This window comes from Hyperoodon ampullatus (assembly GCF_949752795.1).
Source record: "Hyperoodon ampullatus genome assembly, chromosome: 13".
NCBI lineage: Eukaryota > Metazoa > Chordata > Mammalia > Artiodactyla > Ziphiidae > Hyperoodon > Hyperoodon ampullatus.
Genome location: NC_136926.1, coordinates 52,449,666 through 52,475,226, shown reverse-complemented (window position 1 = coordinate 52,475,226; position 25,561 = coordinate 52,449,666). Strand labels below are relative to the sequence as shown.

Here is a 25,561-nt window from a genome sequence, read left to right as displayed (position 1 = left end):
AGACTGCAAGGAAGTCTGAGGCTCTTCCTAGTCAATCTTTCTTTCTTTCTCCTCTCACAGTTGCCAGACTTGTAGTGAAATTTTAAGTCTCTCCCTGAATTACAATAGCATCATGGCAATTCAATGGGGAAAAGAATGGTCCTCTTAATAAATGATACTGGACCAACAGACTATCAGTATGGAAAAATGAACTTGCTATAAAGTTTGTTACATTTTTAAATCTCTTTAGAAGACAGTTGAAATAAAAGGAATCCAAACTGAAAAGGGGTATGCAAAACTATCTCTATTCACAGATGGCATGATCTTATATATAGAAAATTGTAAGGAATTTACCAAAAAACTATTAGATTAGAACTAATAAATGAATTTAGAAAGGTTGCAGGATAAAAAAGCAACTGTGTTTCTGGACACTAGCAGTGAAAAATCCAAAAATGAAATTAAGACGACAATTCTATGGGTCACTACCCCATAGCATGTACAGAAATTACATCAAAATGGATCAAAGCCTAAATGTAGTATCTAAAATTATAAAACTCCTAGATATTGGTATAAATCTTTGAGACCTTGGTTTAGTCAATGATTTCTTAGATATGGCAGCAAATAAATAATTAAATAAATAAAAGGAAAACACTGATAAGTTGGACTTCATCAGAATTTAAAACTTTCAAGCTTCAAAGGACACCAATAAGAAAGTGAAAAGAGGATTTCACTTGTGGCACAGTGATTAAGAATCTGCCTTGCAATGCAGGGGACACGGATTCGAGCCCTAGTCTGGGAAGATCCCACATGCCGCAGAGCAACAAAGCCCATGTGCCACAACTACTGAGCCTGCGCTCTAGAGCCAGCAAGCCACAACTACTGAAGCCCGCTGACCTAGAGCCCGTGCTCCATCCACAAGAGTAGCCCGCACAACACAACGAAGAGTAAGCCCCCATTCGCTGCAACTAGAGAAAGCCCACGCACAGCAGTGAAGACCCAATGCAGCCAAAAATAAAAATAAATAAATAAATTTTATTAAAAAAAAAAAGTGAAAAGACAATTCACAAAATGGGAGAAAATATCTGCAAATCATATATCTGACAAGGAACTTGGAGATGGAATCTATAAAGAACTCTACAACTCATCAATAAGAAGACAAACAACCCAATTGAAAAAGATCTGGACAGACGTTTCTCTAAAGGACACATACAAATGGCCAAGAAGCACATAAAGAGATGATCATTACTGGCCATTAGGAAAATACAAATCAAAACCACAATGAGATACCACTTCACACTCACTACGACAATTATAAATAAAAAAGATGGATATAAAGTGTTGGTGAGAATGTGGAGAATCTGGAATCCTCATACATTGCTGGTGGAATGTAAAATGGTATAGCTACTTTGGTAGTTCATCAAAAGGTTAAACATAGAATTACTACATGACCCAGAAATTCTACTTCTAGGTATATACACAAGAAAATTGAAAACATACATCCACACAAAAACTTGTACATGAATGTTGACAGCAATATTATTGATAATAGCCAAAAACTGTAACAACCCAAATGTCCTTCAACTGGTGGTTAAACAAAATATGCACTGAGCCATAAAAAGGTATGAAGTAAGGATACATGATACAACATAGATGAAACTTGAAATCACTATACTAAATGAAAAAAGCCAGTCACAAAAGGCCACATGTTACATTATTCCAGTTATATGAAATGTCCAGCACAGACAAATAGAGAGAGACTAAAAGCAGATTAGTGGTTGCCAGGAGCTGATATGAATGGGGAATAGTTTCTGTTCACTATAAAACACGCAAACCATTATATGAAAAAATACTTTCAATTTTTGATAAGAACTTGCAAATTCAACTATTCACATCCTAGTGTGGAGTGTACACACTGGGGATATAAGTAACATAGGCAGGCCTTTTGAGCTAATCACAGTTAAATCCTGTAGATAACTAAACGTAAAACAGCTGACCCTTAAACAACATGGGTTTGAACTGCACAAGTCTACTTACAAGCAGATTTTTTTCAATAAATATATTGGAAAACTTTTTGGAGATTTACAACAATTTGAATAAGCTTGCAGACAAACCACAGAGCCTAAGAAATATTAAAAAAAAATTAAGAAAAAAGGTGTGTCATGAATGCTTAAGTGTATGTAAATATACATATAACATTCAAAATATGTGTTAATTGACTATGTTATCAGTAAGGCTTTCATTCAACAGTAGGCTATTAGTAAAGTTTTGGGGAGCCAAAAGGTATACACAAATATTCAACTGCCCGGAGTTCAACACCCCTAACATCCGTGTTGTTCAAGGGTCAACTGTAATTATTAACAAACTAGACATTGAAAATTTCAATATCTGAACATAAACCAGGTACTGAAAAACATTTTTTATATAGAGTTCAATAGGAAATGATTTTGGCTTTGTGAGCATTCGTCTTTACAGCGCCTCTGCCATTGTAATACGAAAGTGGCAATAACATAACACTAAAAGACTGAGAGTGGCTGTGTTCCAGTAACACTTTACTCACAAAACAGGAAGAAGCAGATTTGGCCTACAGGTCATAGATTGCCAAACCCTGAGTTAAACTCTGGTTGGGGAGACAAAATATAACGAAAAGTAAAGTGAAATAAACCAATCAGATAGAGCATATACCAAAGGAATGTACAGACACTATTACAGAGGCAAAGAAAGACAAAGGAGAAATCAATGACTGAGCTATAAAAATAAAGTCTTTATGATATTATTCGCCAAATGAAGGAACTAATAATAATAACAACAATAATACAGGCTAATTTTGTTTTAATAAAGCATTTTCTTATATACAAAGGTTTATCCATCATCAACTAACAAATTCAGATGAACAAAAATCACAAAGGACACCTAATAAAAGAAAAAAATTGTCAATTTGATTTACTAACTCCACACAGATCAGGATTTAAGTCTTTGGAGACATACTAAGACAATAAATGTTTCTTAACTAAGGCTTAAAGCAAGCCTGGACATTTTGGAACAAAATGAGTAATACACATACTTTATATTCATACTAAGCAAAGCATCCTAGAATCCTCTGTATCTTTAAAAATGCTTGTAGATCATCTAATGTTCTTTCAAGGGCTCTTCTACCCTTATCTAACAGTTATTGGTCAGCACAAAAAAATGACTTACTGGTCAGCATTTATAAAGACTGGAGAATAAGGAAAAAAAAAAAAAAAAACAGAAAAAGAGAAAAAGAAATTACTGACCTGTTCATCTACTGAATCTCCTGCACCTTTTAAAGACTCCATGGAGACTGAAGTAGCAGTCACCCCGGAAGTCTTAAGTTTAACATCAGCTTTTGGATTCACCATCTTGTGTCTTGATCTGATATTTCCTTCTGTAGAAATTCCTAAGGATTTCCATCAAACAAGATTTCAAAATTATATCTTTTCATTCTCTTAAACCCTCCCCCCACCAACCTCTTCCTTGATATCCTCTACTTATGGCACCTGATGGGGAAATCTCTTACTTTATAAACTTCATTTTAAGGCTCTGTTAATAAATAACAAATCATGAAAAGATGTTTTGCATGCAAAGATTCAACTGAAGTATTTTTAAATGGGGATGTGAACATCCGTAAGTCACATTAAAACCAATAAACTACAACATACCATACATACCTTAACTTATTGGAAATTAAAAATCTGATTTTTCACATAATTAGGATGCCTCCAGTGGTTCAGTTTTACTACTCATCTCTTAACAACCAGTAAGTAAGCTTTCAAGTCTATTACATAAACACTATATAAAGAAGTTTTCACATTTTTTTGAAATATAAAATTTAAACTATTATTTGTAATATGACAAGAAAAGGATCTCTTGCTCTTTAACACATGAATGAAGTATTCTGTAAACTCATCAAAAGCTGACTTGCCCAGCCAGCCCCTAAAATAAGGCAGTATTTCAAACCTTAGTGCGGTCATACCAAACATTTAAAAAAATTAGGTTCTGATGAACTGTTCTGCATCTACTTATGCCTACAAAGTTATCCTAATGTTTTTATTTTCTCCTAACTCTTAAGAAGCAAAGGAAGTTTACCTAATTAATGCAGAAAATCATACCTGGAACATACACTACTGACTGTTCTTCATCAGAAACTATGTAGGAAGTCATAAAGGAAAATACTAGAAAAGATTATCCAACATCCAAACATTGCTGTTCTGTACTTCTGTTATAATTTGTAATTTCTTTTGACCTGGGCGTTTATAACTAGCTTTTAAAAACAAAACTAGAAAGCACCATAATTAAAATAAATGTAGCAAAATTAATAATCTTTTAAAGTTAATCTTTATATATTCACAACTATCTGCTTTGTAAAAATTTTGGAAGCCCTTGTTCCATAAGAGTTTTATCCATGCTTATTCCCAAGTGAGATACACTACAAATTAGTTTCCTTTCATTTTCTTTCCTTTCGTAAACAAGGAGATAAATACTCCATTTTGCTCATCATCGGTGAATGACAAGTTATTTTAGGCATGAATTCGTAATTTCAAAGTGAGCTTTAGCTTTTAATTTTTTTTTTTTTTTTTTTTTTTTTTGTGGTACGCGCTCCTCTCACTGTTGTGGCCTCTCCCGTTGCAGAGCACAGGCTCCGGACGCGCAGGCTCAGAGGCCATGGCTCACGGGCCCAGCCGCTCCGCAGCATGTGGGATCTTCCCAGACCGGGGCACGAACCCGTGTCCGCTGCATCGGCAGGCGGACTCTCAACCACTGCGCCACCAGGGAAGCCCTAGCTTTTAATTTTAAAGTAAGCTTTAGCATTGACATATATACAGTACCAAATGTAAAATGGATAGCTAGCGGGAAGCTGCTGCATAGCACAGGGAGATCAGCTCTGATGCTTTGTGAGGACCTAGAGGGGTGGGATAGGGAGGATGGGAAGAGGCTCAAGAGGGAGGGGATATGGGAATATATGTATACTTACAGCTGATTCACTTTGTTGTACAACAGAAACTAACACAACATTGTAAAGCGATTATACTCCAATAAATATATATTAAAAAAAGAATTTGTAATTTCAAAGTGAGCTTCAGCTTTGAAGAACAAACACTGTTTGAGGGCAAGTCAATCACGCAAACACAAAAAACATTTTTTATTCTTCTGCAGTATATTCATGAAATGTCTCAAGAAGCCCTACTATTTAACAATCTGAAGAAATTTAAGACAAAAAGAACTATTTTGAATTTCAAAAGGAGAAATTCAGAAAGGCTAGAACACTGCTATAGAAAGGGAACCAATATAATAAGAAAGTTTACTTTCCAGAAATAAAATTTTATTCAGAACTATATCTAAATCCAGGTACGTCCACCATTTGATAACCTTCTATTACACTTCCAGGAAGTAAGTGTCTAAACAATTTTTTCCAAATGATCTAGAAAATACTAAAGTTTTCTGTTACTTTATAAAACTCTTTCTTTTCCAAAATTTGTAGACAAACCAATTATTAACTATTTCCTCCTGGGAAAAGGCTGGAATAAAAACAGTGGATTAATAACATGTTAAAAAAATCAATATATTTCAGTTCAGAATCAATTCTAGTAATGGAATCTTTTCAAGGAATGCTGATTGGAAATGCCTAGAATCCCTATGGAACACAAAGATGGTGCTTACTGTCTGAGCTGCCTGGTGGTTTCTAACAGCTCTCTGCAGCACTATCACAGCTTCAAGCTTTTGGCTGATAGGGCCTCTAAAAACTTTAAATTCCCTTAGACATCAGGGATGGAGCTTAGAAAATTTTAGGAGGCACATAAGACAAGTAAACAAGCAAAAACTTAGACCCCACAAGTCCAAGGAAATTGACTGCAACTAACACTGGAGCAGAGAGAGAATTTCTAAATTCACTGACAAACAATCCCAAAAAAATCCTTACAAAATGAAATTGTGCACGCTCTTTAACAGCAGATTCATTTTTTACATCCCTTGGGACTGCACACACTGCAGGTGCTCAATAAATGTTTAATCATTTGCTGTTGGAAATATACACATGGGAAAAAGTACCCAGGGGAAAAAATTCAAGATGACCCAGGACATGTTCCATATGGCAGTGTCTTCAATTAGAGTATAAAGTAGTGATGAATTTGCAGAATATTCTCCATTTCCAAGGATGACCTATGGAAAGACTGACATAACAGAGTCCTGGAAAACATACTACACTTCTCTGGATCATTCACAAAGGAGCCTGCTCAACAGCTGGAAGAGACCAGTCACTGAGGACCCCATTCAGCTGCACCTTGATTTGGAAGCTCATCAAGTATTTTACACTTTCTCCTCTCTTCTCAAACCAGATACCACCTCCCCCATCCTTACTCTAAGCTAATAACCTTGCTTCCTATTTCTTTAAGAAAAACAAACTGTAGAAGCCTTCCACAAGCTTCTATTTGCAGATTACATGATACTACATATAGAAAACCCTAAAGACTCCACAAAAAAACTGTTAGAACGAATAAATAAATTCAGTTTGTTTATAAACAAAAGTTGTAGGATACAAAATCAATATATAAAAATCTGTTGCATTTCTATACAAGAATAACCAACTATCAGAAAGACAAATTAGGAAAATAATCCAATTTACAAATGCATCAAAAAAGAGTAAAATATCTAGGAATAAATTTAACCAAGGAGGTGAAAGACCTATCCACTGAAAACTATAAGACATTGATAAAAGAAAATGAAGAAAACACAAATAGATAGATATTCCATGCTCATGAATTGAAAGAATATTGTTAAAATGTCCATAAAGCAATCTACAGATTCAATGCAATCTGTATCAAAATTCCAATGCCATTTTTCACAGAAATAGAACAAACAATCCTAAAATTTGTATGGAACCACAAAAGACCCCAATTAGACAAAGCAATTTTGAGAAAGAAGAATAAAGCTGGAGGTATCACACTTCCTGGTTTCAAAATATTACAAAGCTATAGTTATCAAAACAGTACAGTACTGGCATAAAAACAGACACAAAAGACCCCCATGACAGCTACACTTTTCCTGCTTTATTTTTCTCCATGGCACCCGTAATCACTGGACATATAATATTATTTTACTTATTCATGAACTCATCTCATTTCACTAAAATGTAAGCAGCAAGCGGGTGAAGATTTGCATCGTTTTGTTCAATGTTGTATCACGTAAGGTCAAAGCATGCCTGGCTCATGGTAAACCATCTATGAACGAATGAAATTGATACTTATTTAATTCTATGAGGTACTGTCCAACAACTCAGTGTTATCCTTCTCTTTTTGTCCTATTCAAAATATGCACACAAAACCCATTAGCTACATCTATGCCAAATTTCTTTTCAAGTATAAAAACGCTAAATAAACAGACCTTAGCAAAAGTTTTTATAAATAAGACAGAAATATTTGAAATTGCCTCCACCCAACCTATCCTTTCTAATCATTTGTAATCTATCTTCAGCTCATTATCTAAAGAACCCAAATATTTACCTTCTTCAAATACAAAGATTACCAACAAATATATATCTTATGGCAAAGTCAAAGAGACACAATATATACCAAATGTATATTGGACCTCTTATTGGGTTCTATGTGCCACCTTAGTTCTACTTGGTTCATTTGGAAGTGCCTCAATAAGACAAGTACAGCAAATTATAAAGAGCCTTTAATACCCAAGTTTCCGGAATTAAAGTAGTAATGAGAAACCCAAGGCAGAAGTGGTAGAAATAAGTATACCTACCCTGACCAGGATCTGAAGAAAATAAACTTAGTACTTCCCACTTTACCCTACCTTATGAGTTTGAATCACTTACCAACAACGTGTGTATTATTATTACTAACCACAACAATTTTCCTGACTAGTATATTATTTTAACATCAACGTAAAGTCTCTATTTTTTTTTTTTTCTTTTTTTTTTGCGGTACGCCGGCCTCTCACTGTTGTGGCCTCTCCCGTTGACGAGCACAGGCTCCGGACGCACAGGCTCAGCGGCCATGGCTCACGGGCCCAGCCGCTCCGCGGCATGTGGGATCTTCCCGGACCGGGGCACGAACCCGTGTCCCCTGCATCGGCAGGCGGACTCTCAACCACTGAGCCACCAGGGAAGCCCTAAAGTCTCTATTTTTAATTAAAAACTCAATGGCAGAGATTATAGCTACTGCAATGTTTTGACCAGGTCCTTTACAGTTCATATTTGTTAATATCAAGTTCATAATACTGTTAATGATAATACACTTGAGTGCACTTCAGCAAATTTAAATACTGCAGAAACACTAACTTCTTTTGATATTACCAGGAGCTATAATGAAGGAGGAAAGCAGTTTGTGGCCGAAGGGGCATATTCTACTTGCAGATTTAAGCCATAAATGACAACATGGCATACTCATTGTTTACACATTGGGTATAAAGACATACCTTGTGCAAAACAGCACTGCTGAATCATACTGTGCAGGAGATACATAACTCATAAGAACAACAGTAAGAAAAAGGTGATATTCAGTCACAGATGATCTGTCCTCACATGATGGAAACATCCAGGACTAGGAAATCGCTCAATCATATTTCTCTAATTGTTTAGGTGAAACACAGAAAATCTTTCAATAGTGTGAAAAGAATACCAGATCATAGGTGCATACTTTTTGGTCTTTTTCTATTGAAAGTTCTAACTATAAATGCTTTGGGGTGGTCTGGGAAGTCATCATTGTGACAAGAGAAGAGATCAAGATCAAAAGACACCTGACTAAATCAAATGATTCATAATTATTGTTATGCTTTTTAGCAAAGATTCAGTAACAAATTTATATCTGACAATGCTTTTACGTCCTATAGAGATTAAAATGAAAATATCTGAGACTGGATATTAATTGGTCATTATGTGGAATAGGAAGGGTGATACTGGTAACCTTGCAATTCCTTTCAAGCATCTGAATTTCTACAGAACGTAATCAACACCATTTTCCCCATATAATTTCAACTCCCCACTTTGAATGGGAAGATTAGAATTTTACATAAATTTTTAGAGTAAGGGAGAGTGTAAGAGAAAAGGAAGGCTATGTGACTTCTGTATGAAATAGGGAGTAATATGACTGCACGAATAACTGAGAGTACAGGGTTGCTAAGACACGAGCATAGATTCATTTTACATACCTATGAACTTAATCAGACCCACTGCAACAGACTGCCTCCCCTCCCCATGCCCCACACACATTCTATATCAGAACAAAATTCTTATATATTCTGTATCAGCATAATAGCATTGGTTATACAGAAAGTTAAGGAATAATAACCAAAGCCACATGGGTGGTTATGAAAATAATTACACTAAAGAAGCACATTAGGGCTTCCCTGGTGGCGCAGTGGTTGAGAGTCCGCCTGCCGATGCAGAGAACGCGGGTTCGTGTCCCGGTCCGGGAAGATCCCACATGCCGCGGAGCGGCTGGGCCCGTGAGCCATGGCCGCTGAGCCTGCGCGTCCGGAGCCTGTGCTCCGCAACGGGAGAGGCCACAACAATGAGAGGCCCACGTACCACAAAAAAAAAAAAAAAAAAAAAAAGAAGCACATTATAAGCTAATAATCTTCAAATATCTCTATCACAAAATTCTAACAATGCAGAGGTAATGTTTCACGAGAAAGTATGACTCATCCCAGTTTCCTGACTTCCTAATTCAGCCCACTTGTTCCCAGTGTACATATTCTCCTGATAGGTAAAGAAAAAAATATTTGATTTGCACAGTGCATCAGTGTGCTTTTATCCACCGTGTACACGATTTCACTTGACTCTCACCGACCTATCACACACAAGTGGTAATTATGTTTAGAAAGTGCATAACACTAAACACGGAGCAGCAAGAAATGCAAAAATATCCCACTCTCCATGGCATGACACTTTAATCCTAGTAATTCAACAAGGGTAACTGATAATACAACTTTCTAAGTTTTACTGAGAGCTAAGTAGAACGTTCAAAGAATGATTCTGCCAAAGTTAAGAGCAATGCCTCCAACAATGCCATCACCAATTCTAGTAAACAGACAAAAAGACTTGCCTCTGAGGGCACTCAATACACTGAATGCCTTCCTTTCAGGTAACACTCCTCTAACATGAAGCAAATTATCAGAACCAAAGATCAGTCTAGAACAGTCTACCTAACACAGGGAAAGAACCAGTTCTGTCACACATCTCATCATAGATATTAATCTGGGAATACTACCGCAAGGATAAAAGGCCACAGCTTCTCTACCATAAAACAACCCAAGAACTTCAGTCCTGCTAGTGGGACTCGCAATCTACATGCAAATCAACACTACTTCCAGGCCCTAAAATCTGCATCGCGTCTTATTCCATAATCATCATCACCAGATCATGTCCGCGTGAAACCAAGTCCACACTTCTCCGAAGATCTCAGTATGAAAATAAATCACCACTGACAGGCCTTCTAAGTCCGACAAGGTCCTGACTTACTCTTAACAACGCATACTGAGGACACTCCTAAACCAAGACAAAAAGCTCTTGGACCCAACACCATGCACTCCTCCACAAGCTCACTCCGCACAGACTAGGCCGGCCGGAGGTCATCCCGGGCAGAGGGACCCTTCCAGCCCCAGGAGAGGCCAAGACTCTAGGCCATCTTTCCAGAGCTCACCGCCAAGGAGGACTGGGAAACATCTGTGCCGAGTCCCCACGCCTGAACTCCAGCCTGGAGACAGTGCAGGCTCTCTGACACCTAATACCCAAGGAAGAGCATAGCCCAGCACCCGGACGGCGGCCGGACGGGACGGCCCCGCCACCGGGGTCCGCGGCAAGCTTCTCCCCTGCACTCCGCGTCCCTCGCGACCGCTCGCCGCCCCGGGGAAAGCGCCGGCGCCCCCTGCCAGGTGGGCAAAGGATACAGTCGCGGCTCCAGAACGCCGCCGCGCCAGGTCGGGAGGGGCCCGCCACGTCCGCCATCTTGAAACAACCGCCACTCGGGGCGTCCCGCCGGGGCCGTCCAACCCCGGCCTCCAGGCCCGGTCCCGATTGGCCGCACTGCGCAGAGGCCCGCCCCCGCCTGCGCAGCCGGCCCCGGCGGGGCGGGAGGGTCCGGGCGGTGGAGTCGCTGTGTCCCGGCGGCGTGGCGTGGAGCCCCCGCCGGGGCCGCGGGAACGAGTGCCTCGCGGAGCTGCTACTCCCAGAGCAGCCCGGGACCCCCATCTCCGCCCCGCCGCGCTCTCAGGCTCCGAGCACTACAACTCCCGGCATGCCGTGAACTTGACGGCCGCGCCTCCCGGGCGGAGTCCGGCCCTCCCGGCCGCCCCGCTCCCCCGCCCTGTCCCAGCCGCTCCTCCGACCGCGCGCGGAGCTGGGACGCGAGCCATGGAGGAGACACCGCCCCCGTTGCTGGGCAGCAACAAGCCGCACCTGGAGAAGCTGACCTTGGGGGTCACCCGCATCCTAGGTGAGTGGGACGAGGGGCCGTGGAGGGCACTGCGAGACGAGGGGTGTGCAGTGGAAGCACGGAGGGAAGGCAAGAGCCAGACCCTGTAGGCCAGTGGGCATCGCGGCTGTAACTTCCGTTGTTAAGGGGGAGAGTGGGGAGTGGGGTGCTTGACTAGGCCGGGGAAGGGTTTGCGGGGAGTGTGGATGCAGAGATGTGAAGCTCGAAGGTCCCCCCACCCGAAGTCCCACCACAGGGCCCAAGAAGGTCGGGCATAGATGTTCAAAGGGGAGACAGCAGGCACCTGACAGTTGGGAGGTAGGCTGTCCCGAGAGGCCTTCTTGGCCTCTGGTGGCAGAGAGAGCTGGGGGAATGTTGCAGCCAACCTCCCAGGGTACCAATTCCCATGCGCCTCCCGTGCATGGCACCTGAAGTGGTCCAGAGGAATCAAGGCTGGCACCATTGAATGAATGGGTGGTTTTCCTTTACTAACCTTTACTAAGCACTAACCTTTACTCAGTACCCACCGCTATGTTACATGCTGGGGCAACAATAAAATAAAATGAAATGAAACACAAACACAGTTCAGTAATCTGTTATCGCTCAGAAGTAGCACACAGGAGGAGGTGATTGACCTTATCTGGAGAGTTAAGAAATACGTCCCACAGGAGATGATGCTAAATTTTGAAAGACAAATGGGAGTTAGCCAGATAACTAAGGAGAAAGGCAATCTAAGCAGGCCGGAACAGTGTGCTTCAGTTCCTGCCCATCGCATTCATAATAAAATCCAAATTCTGTACCGTGGCCCACAAGCCTGCTATAATTTGCCCTCATCTGTCTTTCTGACGTTATTTTAACTCTGGCACTGCCGCAGTAGCCTCCTTGTACCATGAGCACACTAAGCTTATTCCCACTTAAAGGCTTTTGCGATTTACTAGACCTTGCATCTGGAATTCTCTTCCTGTCAATGTCTCTCTCTGACTTCATTCAGATCTCTGATTAAATATCACGAGCTCAGAGAAGCCCTTCCTGAATATAGTCTTAATAACACCCTTCCCTATTACTCTGTTCCCTTATCCCACTTTTTTTTTTTTTATCCTCACGGCTTTGTCACTACGTGAAATTATATATTTTACTTGAAATTATATATTTATTTGGTTGGTTTTTTTGTCTGTCTTTTTTCTGTAGTAGAAGTCCATGAGAATAGGAACTTTGTATTGCTCTTCCCTGTATTCCCCAGTGCCTAAGACAGTAAATGAGGCATGAAACATCCTGGTGTGTTTGGGAGAAGTGATAGATTTTAGAAATGAAACTATAGAGTAGGGCAAGGAGAGATCTAATCATCAAGACCACCCATATCCTATCTCCTCATTCTTATCCAAACTTCTGCCCTGTTGCTTCTTGTACTCCTGGACTCAGGCAGGTCTTGCTATTCCACAGGGATGCTTCATTAGTATCTTTATAAGTCTAGGAAGTTTTCTCTAAATAAGAAGTTATTTTCTTTTGATAAATGTTTAATCTACTCAAGTCAAGCCAACTAAATTTCCCATAAGCTGTCAGCTCGATTTAAAGACCTAAATAATTAAGTGACTGTAAACATTTTAAATTTCATTTATGCGTTTAATATATTCTATCTATTAAGCATTTCACATGTCTGGCAAACTGGTAATAGCTACAAGTCAAAAACTACGTAAGGAATTAACCGACTCTGTTAATTAAACTTTTAGGAAATCTAGCCCCCTGTAAACAGTCTATTTATAAACTTAATCAAAACCTAATAATTTCAAGTTAATAATCACAAGTCGAAAATCATTGGCAGACATACCTCAGAAATATTGAGGGTTTGGTTCCAGACCACTGCAATAAAGTGAATATCCTAATAAAGTGAACCACACAAATTTTTGGTTTCCCAGTGCATATAAAAGTTATGATTACACTATACTGTAGTCTGTTAAGTGTGCAATAGCATTATGTCTAAAAAAAATGTGCATACCTTAATTAAAAAATTTATTGCTAAAAAATGCTAAATATCATCTGACAATGCAGGGTTGCCACAAACCTTCAATTTGTAAAAAACGCAATACCTGAGAAAAACAATAAAGCAAAGTGCAGTAAAATGAGTATGCCTGTATATTATTTTTTCACATTTGTTTTTTGTTTGAAAAGATAATATATTAAGGGGATTTTTTTTAAAACAAGGCTGCTGAAGTCAGTGGTGGGTGTATGGTAAACAACCTCCCTAAAAGATATGAAATAACTCCACAATTGCATTTTTATCCAAAACCAAACTCTCAGCATTGCTTAAAGACAGAGAATACCATCTGTTCAGAATGGCTGAATAAAAAGAGAAAAAGCAACAAATCACAGGGCCAGACCCTAATTGTTCCTGCCACACTCCCTCACTACTAGAAGGCTCTGTAACAAGCAGACAGACCCATGAAGAGGCTAGTTGCAAAAATCAACAGAAACTAGAAACTAGAGTTACTAACCTAGAAATCTTTTTAAACAGCACAATAATGCAAAATGAAGGAGATAAAAGTAAAACCTATAGAGAACTAATGCTGAAATCAGGAAATAAAATGTCAAACAGACAACTGAGGAAAACTCTTACCAAAAAACAACTGTGAAGCAGAAGAAAATGGTAAGTCTAAACTCCAAACAAAATTAAAATACATGAACAAGCATAGAAAATTCAATGAAAGAAAGTGTGAACCAAGGATATAATATCTAGCCAAACTGTCTTTAAAATAAAAGAACTTAGGGAATTCTACACCCATGAACCCTTCCTGAGGAATCTACTGGAGGATAGATTTCATCAAATCAAATATAGCTTGGGAAACCTTCAGCAAAAAGCCTGATGCTGAGCATCATTTTCATACAGACACATACACATGAACATACATAAATACATACATGTAAGACTAAAACAAAGGTGGGAGGAGAGTGAAGGAATCATGTACCAGTTGTTATCTATTATGACAAATTAAAAGGGCATTTGAAAGGGTATAAGTACAATGTAACTGGTGGGCAGATTTCTTAGATGACCTCCAATGCCACCTACCTGTGTATAACACTTTACTCTTGAAAATGGGCAGGACCTGTGAAGATGATGAATGTCATTCTATGGCTTAGGTTACATTATATGACAAAGGCAGAGATTTTTTGGTGTATGTAATTGAAGTACCTAATCAGCTGACTTTGACTTAAAAGGGACATTATCCTAGGTAGGCCTGACCTAATCAGGTGAGCATTCTAAAAGAGGGTATAGAAGTCAGACAGATTTCCTCCTGGCTTTGAAAAACTAAGCTGCCGTGTTGTGAGAGATCCTAGGAGAGGACCAATAGCAAGGAACTGCTAGTGGGTTCTAGGAGCTGAGAGCAGCCTCCTAGCTCATGGTCATCAAGAGAACAGGATCATCAGTCCTACCACTGCTAAGTGTGGTAATTTGTTATGCAGCACAGAAAACTAGTACATATTTTATTACCTGGAAGTGGGTGCTGCTGTAACATATACCTATATGGAAGTGTCTTTGGAACTGGGAAGTGGGTGGAGGCTGGAGGAACTTTCAGGAACTTGATAGAGAAAGTCTAAATCACCATGAAAAGGCTGTAATAAAAATCTGGACTATAACAATATGGAGCATACTGCTGGTGAGAACTCAGAAGGAAATAGCATAATGGCAGAAATAAATCCTACCTTATCAGTAGCTACATTTAATATAAATAAACTAGACACTCCCATGAGAAGGCAGAAATTGACATAAGATTTTAGAAAAACAAAAACATGATTCAAGTATACCCAGTCTACAAGAGACACATTTTGTATTTAAAGACACAAATAGGTTAAAAGTGAAAAGATGGGGGAAACATATACCATGCAAATAGAACCCAAAGTAGAGATTGAGTGGCTATACTAATATCAGGCAAAATAATCTTTAAAACAAAGTTCATTATTAGAAACAAAGGAGGACAGTTCATAATGATAATAGGTGTCAATGCTCAGAAAGGCAAAACAATTATAATCTATGTGCACCTACAAAGGCCCAAAATACATGAAGCAAAAACTGACAGACTTGAACGGAGAAGTAGACAATTCAACAATAATAGTTTGAGACTTAAACGCCCTACTTATAACAATGGATAAAACACCTAAGCAGAAAGTCAACAAGGAAACAGTAAACTTAAGCAACACTGTAAATCGACTATACCTAACAGACATCCATAGAACACTTTACCCAAAAAGAGTAGAATAAAAGTTCTTCTCAAGTATACATGGAGTAACCTCAAGAATAAACCATATGTTTGACAAGCTGAAATGAATTTTAAAGGATTGATATCATACAAAGTGTGTTTTCTGATGATAGAACACACCCAAACTGTGGGACAGAGAGAAAACATAAAAACAGAAATCAAACTTCCTCAACCTGATAAAGGGCATCTATGAGAAATCCACGGCTAACATTATGCTCAATGGTGAAAAACTGTATGATTTCCCATTAAAATCAGGAACAAGACAAATATTCATGGGATCCCCAGCACCACACCATGTTCGACAGTTCACTAGGAGCATTACAGGACTTGGGAGACAGTCATGTTGTGATTTATTACAGCAGAAGCAAAGGGAAAGGTGCATGTGGGGAAATCAAGGAAACCAGATGTAAGTTTTCAAGAATCCTCTCTCAGTGAAATCACATGGGACACAATTGTTCCAGCAACGTGTGACAACACATCTGAAATGTCTACTAGGGAAGCTTATTTGAGCCCAGAAGTCCAGACCTTTTATTGGAAATCCATCATTCAGACATCCTCTACCTAGTATGTACCAAATTTGAGACTCCCAGCAGAAAGCTTGTGTTCAGCATAAACCATATTGTAACAACAGGTAGGTACAATGAGCCATTCTTTTTTTTTTTTTTTTAAATAAAGTGAGCCATTCTTACCAGGCAATGGTGGGAACCCTCCTGAAATCCAAGTTCCCAGATGCCAGCCAAGAACCAACCTTACAAGCAGGCCTTTCTAAATATTGCAGTCTCAGGCATGCTGTGTTCACTCTTTCTTGCACAAGAACTCCCCTTTTACAACTTCTATTCGGCATTTTACTGGAGATTCTAGTCAGAACAATTAGACAAGAAAATGAAATAAAGACATACATTTGGAAAGAAAGAAGTAAAGAGCTATTTGCAGATAACATGCTCTTGTATATTAAAAAAGTCCTAAGAAATCCACCAAAAAAAGGGAAAAAACTCTACACATTAGCAATGAACAATCCAAAAATAAAATTACAGAAACAATTCAATTTACAATTGGGTCAAAACAGTAAAATACTTAATAAAAAGTTAAATTAACAGAAGTAAGCAGTAAACGAGCACACTAACAGAAGTGCATGACTTGTACACTGAAAACTACAACACATAAAGAAATTAAAGAACACCTAAATAAATTGGAAGACATCTCATATTTATGGTTTGGAAGTCTTAATACTATTAGAATCCCATACTCCCCAAATTGATCTAAATCTACAATCCCTATGAAAACGTCAGCTGCCTCTTTTGTAGAAATTGACAAATAACCCAGTCCTAAAATTAATATGGAAATGAAGGACACCCAGAATAGCCAAAACAATCTTGGAAAAGAGGAACAAAAGTTAGAGGACTTAAACTCCACTATTTGAAAATTTACTACACTTGGGATAATGAAAATGTTCTGCAGATGAATAGTGGTAATAGTTGCACAACAATGTAAGTGTACTTAACTGTACACTTCAAAATAGTTAATATGGCAAATTTTATGTATATTTTACTATGATAAAAAAATTTACTCCAAAGCTACAATAGTCTTCACTGTGGCACTGACATAAAGATAGAAATATAGATCAATGGAATAGGATTGAGACTCCAAAACTAAACTAACACATATATGGTCCACTGATTTTCAACAAGGATGTCTGTACAACTCAGTGGGGGAAAAACAATCTTGCCAACAAATTGTTTTGTGACAACTGGATAGCCACATGCAAAAGAATGAAGTTGGACTCTTACCTCAATTCAAATACAAAAATTAACTCAAAATGGATCTTAGATATAAATGTAAGCACTAAAACATGGACCTTGGATTCCTTTTTTTTTTTTTTTTTTTTGCGTTACGCAGGCCTCTCACTGTTGTGGCCTCTCCCGTTGCGGAGCACAGGCTCCAGACGCGCAGGCTCATGGGCCCAGCCGCTCCGCGGCACGTGGGATCTTCCCAGACCAGGGCATGAACTCGTGTCCCCTGCATCGGCAGGCGGACTCTCAACCACTGCGCCACCAGGGAAGCCCTAGACCTTGGATTCATTTTTAATGACTTTGGATTAGGCAATAGATTCTTAGATCTGATACCTAAAGTACAAGAAACAAACAAACAAAAAAATAGTTAAATTGGACTTCATCAAAATTAAAGATGTTTGTGCTTTTAAGGATACCATCAAGAAAGTGAAAAGACATCCACAGAAAAGGAGAGACTTTTTGCAAATCACATATACAATGAGGGACTTATGGGTGGAATCTATAAAGAACTCATACAACTCAACAAAAGAAGTCAAATAACCCAATTTAAAAGGATCTGAATAGATAAACATTTGTCCAAAGAAGATATACAAAGGCCAATAAGCACGTGTAAAGATGGTCATCATTGATCATTAAGGAAATTCAAATCAAAACCACAGTGAAATACCACTTCACACCCACTAGGATGCCCATAATCAGAAAGACTGACCTAAGTGTTGGCAAGGAAGTGGAGAAACTGGAACACACATACACCACAGGTGGGAATGTAAAATGGCACTGTCACTTTGGAAAACAGTTTGCCACTTCCTCAAGTGACCATATGACCTAGCAATTCCACTTCTGGTTATATACCCAAGAGAAATGAAAACATTTACGTGCAAAAATATGTACACAAATGTTCTTAGAAGCATTATTTGTAATAAAATAGAAACAGTCCAAATGTCCATCAACTGATGATTGGGTCTAAAAAATGTGTTATATCTATACAATAGAAAATGTTGGCAATAGTAAGGAGTAAAGTACTGATACATGCTACAATATGGATGAACCTTGAAAACTAAATGAAAGAAGAGTTATGAAACCCATGTGTTGTGTGATTTCATTTAAATGATCTATGGTAGGCAAATCTATAGAGACAAAGTAAATTAGTGATTGCCAGAGGATGCTGGAAATGGGAAATGGTGCAAGGTTACTTTTTCAGGAAAGGACGCATAACTCTGAATATACTAAAAACCACTGAAATATATACTTTAAAAGGGTGAACTTTATGGTATGTGAGTTATATCTCAATAAGGCTTTTTTTTTTTAAATAGAATCCTAAAAACAGCCCTCCAAGATTTCCTGCACCAGGACTGTGAAACTGATGAGATATAATACCTGTGATTTGTTGTGTTAAATGGCAAAAGGGAGATTATCCAGGTGAGCCTAATCTAATCACTTGAGCCCTTTACAACATGCTGTTAACAGAAGGAGGAGTCAAAGAGATTTGAAACATGAAAGATTTGTTACGCTGTTGCTGCCTTGAAGGTGGATGGGAACACATGGGAAAGAATACAGCTGAGAGTGGCCCCAGGTGACAGCAAGCAAGGAATGGAGACTTCATTGCTACAACCACAAGGAGTTGAATTCTGCCAGTAACAGGAATGGAAGATGACCTGGAGCACCAGATGAAAACAGAACAGCTGACACCTGAGCAGTCAGTGTACCTGGCTTATGGATTTCAGGCTCAGCAGAGAATCCAGTCATGCTGTGCCAGACTTCTGAGCTACAGAACTGTGACCTGGGTGTTGTTTAAAGCTGCTAATTTGTGGTAATTTATCATGCATCAGTAGAAAATGATACATTCCCCCAAATATTTTAAAGAAAAGAATGAATGATACCCATCTCAAAAAGAAATATGTGTAATATAATACGTGTAACTATAAAATATTAAGATAAAGCTGAGGGCCTCCCTGGTGGCGCAGTGGTTGAGAGTCCGCCTGCCGATGCAGGGGATACGGGTTCGTGCCCCGGTCCGGGAGGATCCCGTATGCCGCGGAGCGGCTGGGCCCGTGAGCCATGGCTGCTGAGCCTGCGCATCCAGAGCCTGTGCTCCGCAACGGGAGAGGCCACAACAGTGAGAGGCCCGCGTACCGCAAAAAAAAAAAAAAAAAAAAAGATAAAGCTGAGACCAGACATATCCCTCATAGCAACAAATATGAATGGGCTTAAGTCACCTAGTAATAGAAAAAGATTTTAAATTTAGCTTACAAAACCCAACTTTTTGCTGTTTCCCAAAACAACTAAAGCAAACTAATTCAGAAATATTAAAAATGAAGAGATGGATACATGTTTTGGGGTCCCACAACTGTCCACAAGTTCAGTGATTCACTAGAAGGACTTACAGGATGCAGACAGGACTCCCAGCTATAGTTTATTATATCAGTCAGCTGGTGCCTGGGAATCTGACCTTTGACATATCAGGTGGCATCTAGAGGAAGCCATGTATAGGCTTCTGCAGTTTTCCCTGCTGTGAGTGGTCACATAGAATACACTCCTTCCTTAAGCAATGAAATGCTGCAATATGTGTGCAGTGTTTCTGCCCAGAGAAGCTTGCCTAAGACTCAAATTCCAGAGATTTTACTGGGACCTGGTCAGGTAGGCAAAACAACAAGCCACAGCTGTTGTTACCAACCCTTTGAGTTAGGCCCCAACAAGGGTCCTTCTGCCCAGTATCCTTAGAGCCAATAGAACGAGACCGAGTTTGGTTCAGAAGCAAAGGAAAGTTTTATTCTTTGGTCAAAGAATGGAAAGGTGCCAGCTCACACTCTAGAGTCCAGCTCTCCCTCACAGGCTGTGGGTGGGGCTGCTTTATAGGGTTCTAGTCAGTGGGGAGGGAAGGGGTTGGAGTTCTCACATGGCAGCACAGCTGTGCTGTTTGCGCTCCAGATCGCAGTGCCAGGCGCAGCCTCTCTGCACACGGCCCTCTGAGGCCATCTTGAGTTGAGGTGTTATGCACAGAGCTGCAAACAGTCCATTGAGGTGTCTGCACAGCCATTTTGCACCAGGAGCTCTGGTCTGAGGTGCTGGGTGTGAGGCCTCTGCACACAGTACCCTATGAACAAGTGAAACAAGATGAAGCACAAAGGAAAAAGAAAAAGGTTAGACTTTATTACCCAGATTCTATTTTTTATTTCCTGGGAATTGTTAATTCCAGCTCTGTGGGTGACAAACCCCTCTCCTGCTTTTTGTCCTGCTCCTCATTCTCGAGGGGCGCTGAGGGGTGCAGGTCTGTCTTCTGTAACTACTTCCTGCTGATTTGAGGCATTGTCCTCACCCTGGGTGGAGGAGTGGAAGTCCCCAGCTGCCTTTAGATCTGTGTGGTTGTACCCAGGCCTTGGCCCTGTTTGTAGCCCTGAGCAACCACCATTTGTCTAACCTTTTGGAGACAAAGGACTTCAGACAATTTAAGATACATGGCCTAAGAGAACAGTGGCTACATGTCAAATGATAAGAGAATAATGGTGACATGTCAAATTTTTCCTAAAATTGAAAGTATCTTGGTCTTTGGCCTGTGGGCAAGTCTGCCCTGATGTCAAGGCTCAGTGCCAGGGCTGCGTCTCCCTGGTCATCCTTTCATTGTTTTACAGGAGAAAAGCTTAGGGTCTTAGAGAGGATCACACGAGTAGTCAGGGGGGCCATTGCCCCAGGTTGTCTCTCTGCAGGTTGGGGCTTGGGGGTCTCTTCCCTTGAGTGCAAAGTCCCCATGGAGTGATCCCTGCAACTTCAGGGCAGAGTGTGTGGTTAGGGTCACCAAGTGGATTCTGTTCCACTTAGCCGTGAGCTGATCTTGCAGCTGCTGGTTTTTGAGATTTTTAGGTTCACCCAGGCTCCTGGGCAGAAGGGGTGGAGGGCCAGGTCAGTGGGTGTGGGCAGCACCTGGTCACCATCTTCTGTGACAGCTTTCATTATTTCTCCTACCTGGAGGGCATGCTTGAGTTGTTCCATTTCAAGAGGGCTAAGGTGTCCCTTCTCTTGGACTTGGGGAATGGGTCTACCATACATGAGTTCAAATGCACTTAACTTTAATTACCCCTTGGGGTAACCACATGCAGAGCAGGGCTATCGAAAGCAACTTAATCCAGTGTTCTTGAGCTTCCTAACATAGCTTGGCTAAGGCTGATTGGACCTTGAGTTTCAAGGTCTGATTGGATCTCTGTCCTTGATGATTGGGGTCTCCAGACTGAGTGCAAGGTCCATATTATGCCCAGGGCACTCATTACCTCCTTCATCACTTGAGACACAAATGCTGTAGCATTATTGCTTTGCAGGGATCTTGGGAGCCCAAACCTGGTGATTATATCTTTTAGTAATGCCTTAGCCACTTCAGCTGCCATTTCAGTTCTAGCAGGGAATGCTTCTATCCACTCAGAAATTGTGTCTACTAGCACCAAGAGATACCTGAAATTGCCCAGATACCTGAAATTGCTCTTGGCATGATGGTGAAATCAATCTGCCAGTCTTCTCCAGGATATGTCCCTCTGGCCTGAATGGGCCTTATCTGGGGGCCTCTGGAGGGTCTGGTTTTGGGGGTTGTTCATTGTGCAGATGGGGCATGTCTCATCTATCCGACTGATTATACTTTTCATGCCAGGAGTTACCATAAGCTCAACTAACCAATTATATAGGGCTTCCTTCCTGTAGTGAGTCTTTTGATGAGCCTCTCTGATGGCTTGACAAGCTATAGTTTGGGAAAAGAAGCATTGACCATGTTCATTAGCTAGCCACCCATGGCCTCCTAGATCTCTGTTGAAGCCCAATTTTCAGTCTTTGTCTAATTTTGTAGATTTTGTACAGTCTTTTTGTAGATTGGGGAATAATTGGATGGATCTGGCCTTTGAAGTATGAGGGGTAGTTGACAAGTTACAGGTTCTAGGGCCACCCTTTTGGCAGTTGCATCCGCTTTGTTTCCCTTTATTACCTCTGTATTCCCTTTTCGTGAGACCTACAATGAATCACTGCCACCCTTTCTGGAAGCTGTACTCCTTTTACGAGCTTCAGTATGCTTAAGCCACGTTTCACCTGTTTATTCCCTGCAGTAAGCATACCTTGTTCCTTCCAGATAGCCCTGTGTGTGGGTAGGATGGCATACACATACCCGGGAATCTGTGTAAACATTTAAGATTTTCCCTGTCCCGTGCTCTAGGGCTCAGGTGAGGGCTATCAACTCCACCTTTTGGGCGGAAGTCCCAGTGGGGGAACGGGGGTGGGTAGCTTCTCACTTCTATGACTTGGGTGTGGGAGGTTACTGCATGTCCCACCAGCCCTTTCTCCTCTCTCATAAAACTACTCCCATCTGTGAGCCATTCCTCTTTGGCATTTGGGATGATGCTCACTTCCTAGGTCGGGGCAACTGGAATAGATTGTGTCTGTGGTTTCTATACGATCATGCTCCAGGAGCCCTGTTTCTGTGGGTAGCAGGGTGGCAGGATTTAGTGTGTGACAGGTTTTTGTGGTAGCCACTGGGTTGTCTAAAGGCATAGCCTGAACTTGAATCAACCTTCCAGGGGATAACTATTCTGTTCCCTTGGAACTTCCTAAAACCTGAACCTGGTGTGGAGTCCAGCTGAAATGTCAGGTGCAGCTGCTTTGCACTAGGAACTCTGGTCTGAAGTGCCAGGTACAAAGCCTCTGCACGCAGTACCCTACTAAGGAAGTGAAACTAGACCAAGGCGAAAGGAAATAAAACAGATTAGACTTTACCTTATTATCCAGATTCTATGTTTATTTCCTGGGAATTGTTAATGAGTTTTGCCCATGACACTATGGAAATTTTAGACTCCCAAAAGGATAGCAAATGTTTATTGGTTTAGCCAAAGATGGGCAAAACAGCCTTATCAATGTAGAACACATGCAAAGGCCAGATTACGAGGCACCAGCTACAGGTGAACCCTACAAGCTGGTCCTTCTAAAGATACTAACCTCAGGTTGGCTATGCGCAGTCCACCCTACTCCACCCCCAGCCCTCCAGTTGCCTCACCTTCAAGCCCTGGCTTCATGTATTCTCCTTACCCACTTCTTTGATTTGTGTAATAAACTGTTAACTTGTTCTCTTTGAATAATCTTATGTAGTCTTAAGTTTTCTTTTCTGACTCTAAAGGCCTTCAGTGTCATATCTTGGATTCCAAAACCTCTCACACTTTTTGTCTGGCTCCGTGGCCACAATTTTTAAATCATATAAATGACCACTTCCTCTGACCTGCACACATTCACTTGTCCTGAAAGTGAGTCTACAGATGCACACTGTCTGTGTCTATCAGGGTTCTTGGTGGCAGACCATAGAATACACAGCTAGTTTAAGGCTAGAAGTACACTCTAGCTAGTTAAGGCAGAAAGGGCTTGATTGAGGGGCATTAGCCCATAAAATCATTGGAAGATCAAGCAGAACAGATTCTAAGCTGAGAACCAAACTGAAAAGGGGATGCTAAGTGGGGCGTACCTGCAGCTAGTGTGGTTAGGAAGCTGCAGAATTGAGAAGTTGCTGCTGCTTCTGCCACATGACAACTCTCAACCCCATGAGATCAAAATACCTTTGCAACTATGACTGTGAAAAGAGCCAGTCTCCCCATTTGCCCCTCTACCTCACCTGTTCCTTCCCTCCTTCCAGGTTTTATGGGAGTGGGTTTCCCTGCAGAAAGCTTGGCCTCCAGTGGGTGCCTAGCTGCAGTGGAATCTGGGAAATGTAGTCTTTAGCCAGCCAGTCTCTAAAATACAGGAAAGCACACTGGAAGGAGCAGGAGGTGTTAATTAAGCCAATGTGCAGGAACAGCCATGTCATCCTTCAAGGCCCATATCAACTGTGCATAGTTTGTGACAGCAGGTCCTCATTGAGTACCTCAGGGATTATTGACTCAGCGACTGTTTTCTACTAGGCAGTCTGTTCCAGTTATTTATTCCTGGGTAACAAACCACCCCAAAACAGTGGTTTGAAACAGCAGTTTACTGTCTCTCCCAGTCCTGTGGGTTGACTAGGCCCAGATGGGACTATTCTCATTTCGAGTCTCTCAGGTGTATGCAATGAGATAGCAGATGGGGCTGGAATTATCTGATGGCTCAACTAGGCTGGAAGTCCAAGATGGCTTCTGCACTCACATGTCTGGCCCCTCCGTGCTCCTCAGCATGGCCTCTCCGTCCAGAAGAGTAGCTTGGATTTAGTCTGTGATGGCCCAGAGCAAAAAGAGGAAACGGGAACCTGCCAGTCCTCTTGAAGTTCAAAACTTGCATGGTGTCTCTTCGCCATATTTTATTGGTCAAGGCAGTCACAGGCTAACCCCTGTTAACGTCTCTTCACAGAGGCAGAGAAATAGACTTCACCTTTCATTGGGGAACTGGTGTGGGCAGGGAGTGAAGGAAGGAAGTGATAGCACCCAACTTTGGAGTAGGCTGCCACAGAGAGTTTTCATCTGTGGCATGTCATAGTTACCTAGAGCAGACTGTGCTGTGTCTGAAGACCTGACCTTCATATCTTCATTCAGTATTTCATTTCATACTCTGCCATACAGATTATTCCAGCCAGGCAGCTCACAAATGCTTGTCATTGGTCACAAAGGCAGGAGAGTAGGGATGGCTATATTTAGTCAGATACTACTTCTCATGTGGCATATTAATAAACCAAACACAACTTGTTATTGCTATTGCTTTCTAAACATCCTCATGATGTTTTTGGTTATCTGTAGTATTATGATTTATAATAAACATATATTTAGACTTCATCCCTGTTTCAGGCAGAGTTCCTAAAACCCCTCGAATTTCCTAAGTGATAGGAGAAAAGAAAGTGTCTTTTGTTATGTTAATGAGGTGACTTTTGGAAAGTCCTTGGGTAACCTAAAGATGGGGCTGGTTCCCAAGGGAACCAACCAGGATTAGAGGGTTGGAACTTTCACTCCCCGACCTGATTTCCAGGGAGGGGAGAGAGGCTGGAGGTTGAGTCATTTGCCAACGGGCCAGTTATTTTATCAAGCATGCCTATGTAATGAAGCCTCCATAAAAAACCAAAAGGAGAGGGTGCAGAGAGCTTCCAGACTGGTTAGCCAGACACTTCCTCATGCCACTGTGCCAGGCCCCAAAC

The 25,561-nt window shown here is 40.7% G+C and overlaps 2 protein-coding genes across 5 annotated transcripts in view; one reads left to right on the top strand and one right to left on the bottom strand.

Annotated features, from left to right (window-relative positions):
* Positions 1 to 10,963, bottom strand: part of KIAA1328 — a gene marked incomplete at its 5' end in the record, with an annotated part of 378,127 nt that extends 367,164 nt beyond the window's left edge. For 2 of the 3 annotated variants that reach the window (XM_079718281.1, XM_079718282.1), the window contains 3 exons: positions 3,252 to 3,394; positions 4,107 to 4,142; positions 10,891 to 10,948. In XM_079718281.1, coding sequence (XP_079574407.1) covers positions 3,252 to 3,394; positions 4,107 to 4,142; positions 10,891 to 10,948 — 237 coding nt within the window. Of the gene's footprint in view, positions 1 to 3,251; positions 3,395 to 4,106; positions 4,143 to 10,890 lie in introns of all 3 variants that reach the window. The other variant, XM_079718280.1, reaches the window with a different exon arrangement.
* Positions 10,964 to 11,353: 390 nt separating this feature from the next.
* TPGS2 (tubulin polyglutamylase complex subunit 2) overlaps positions 11,354 to 25,561 on the top strand; it is a gene marked incomplete at both ends in the record, with an annotated part of 55,488 nt that continues 41,280 nt past the window's right edge. For both annotated transcript variants that reach the window (XM_079717457.1, XM_079717456.1), the window contains one exon: positions 11,354 to 11,435. In XM_079717457.1, the coding sequence (XP_079573583.1) occupies positions 11,354 to 11,435 (82 nt within the window). The remainder of the gene's footprint in view (positions 11,436 to 25,561) is intronic.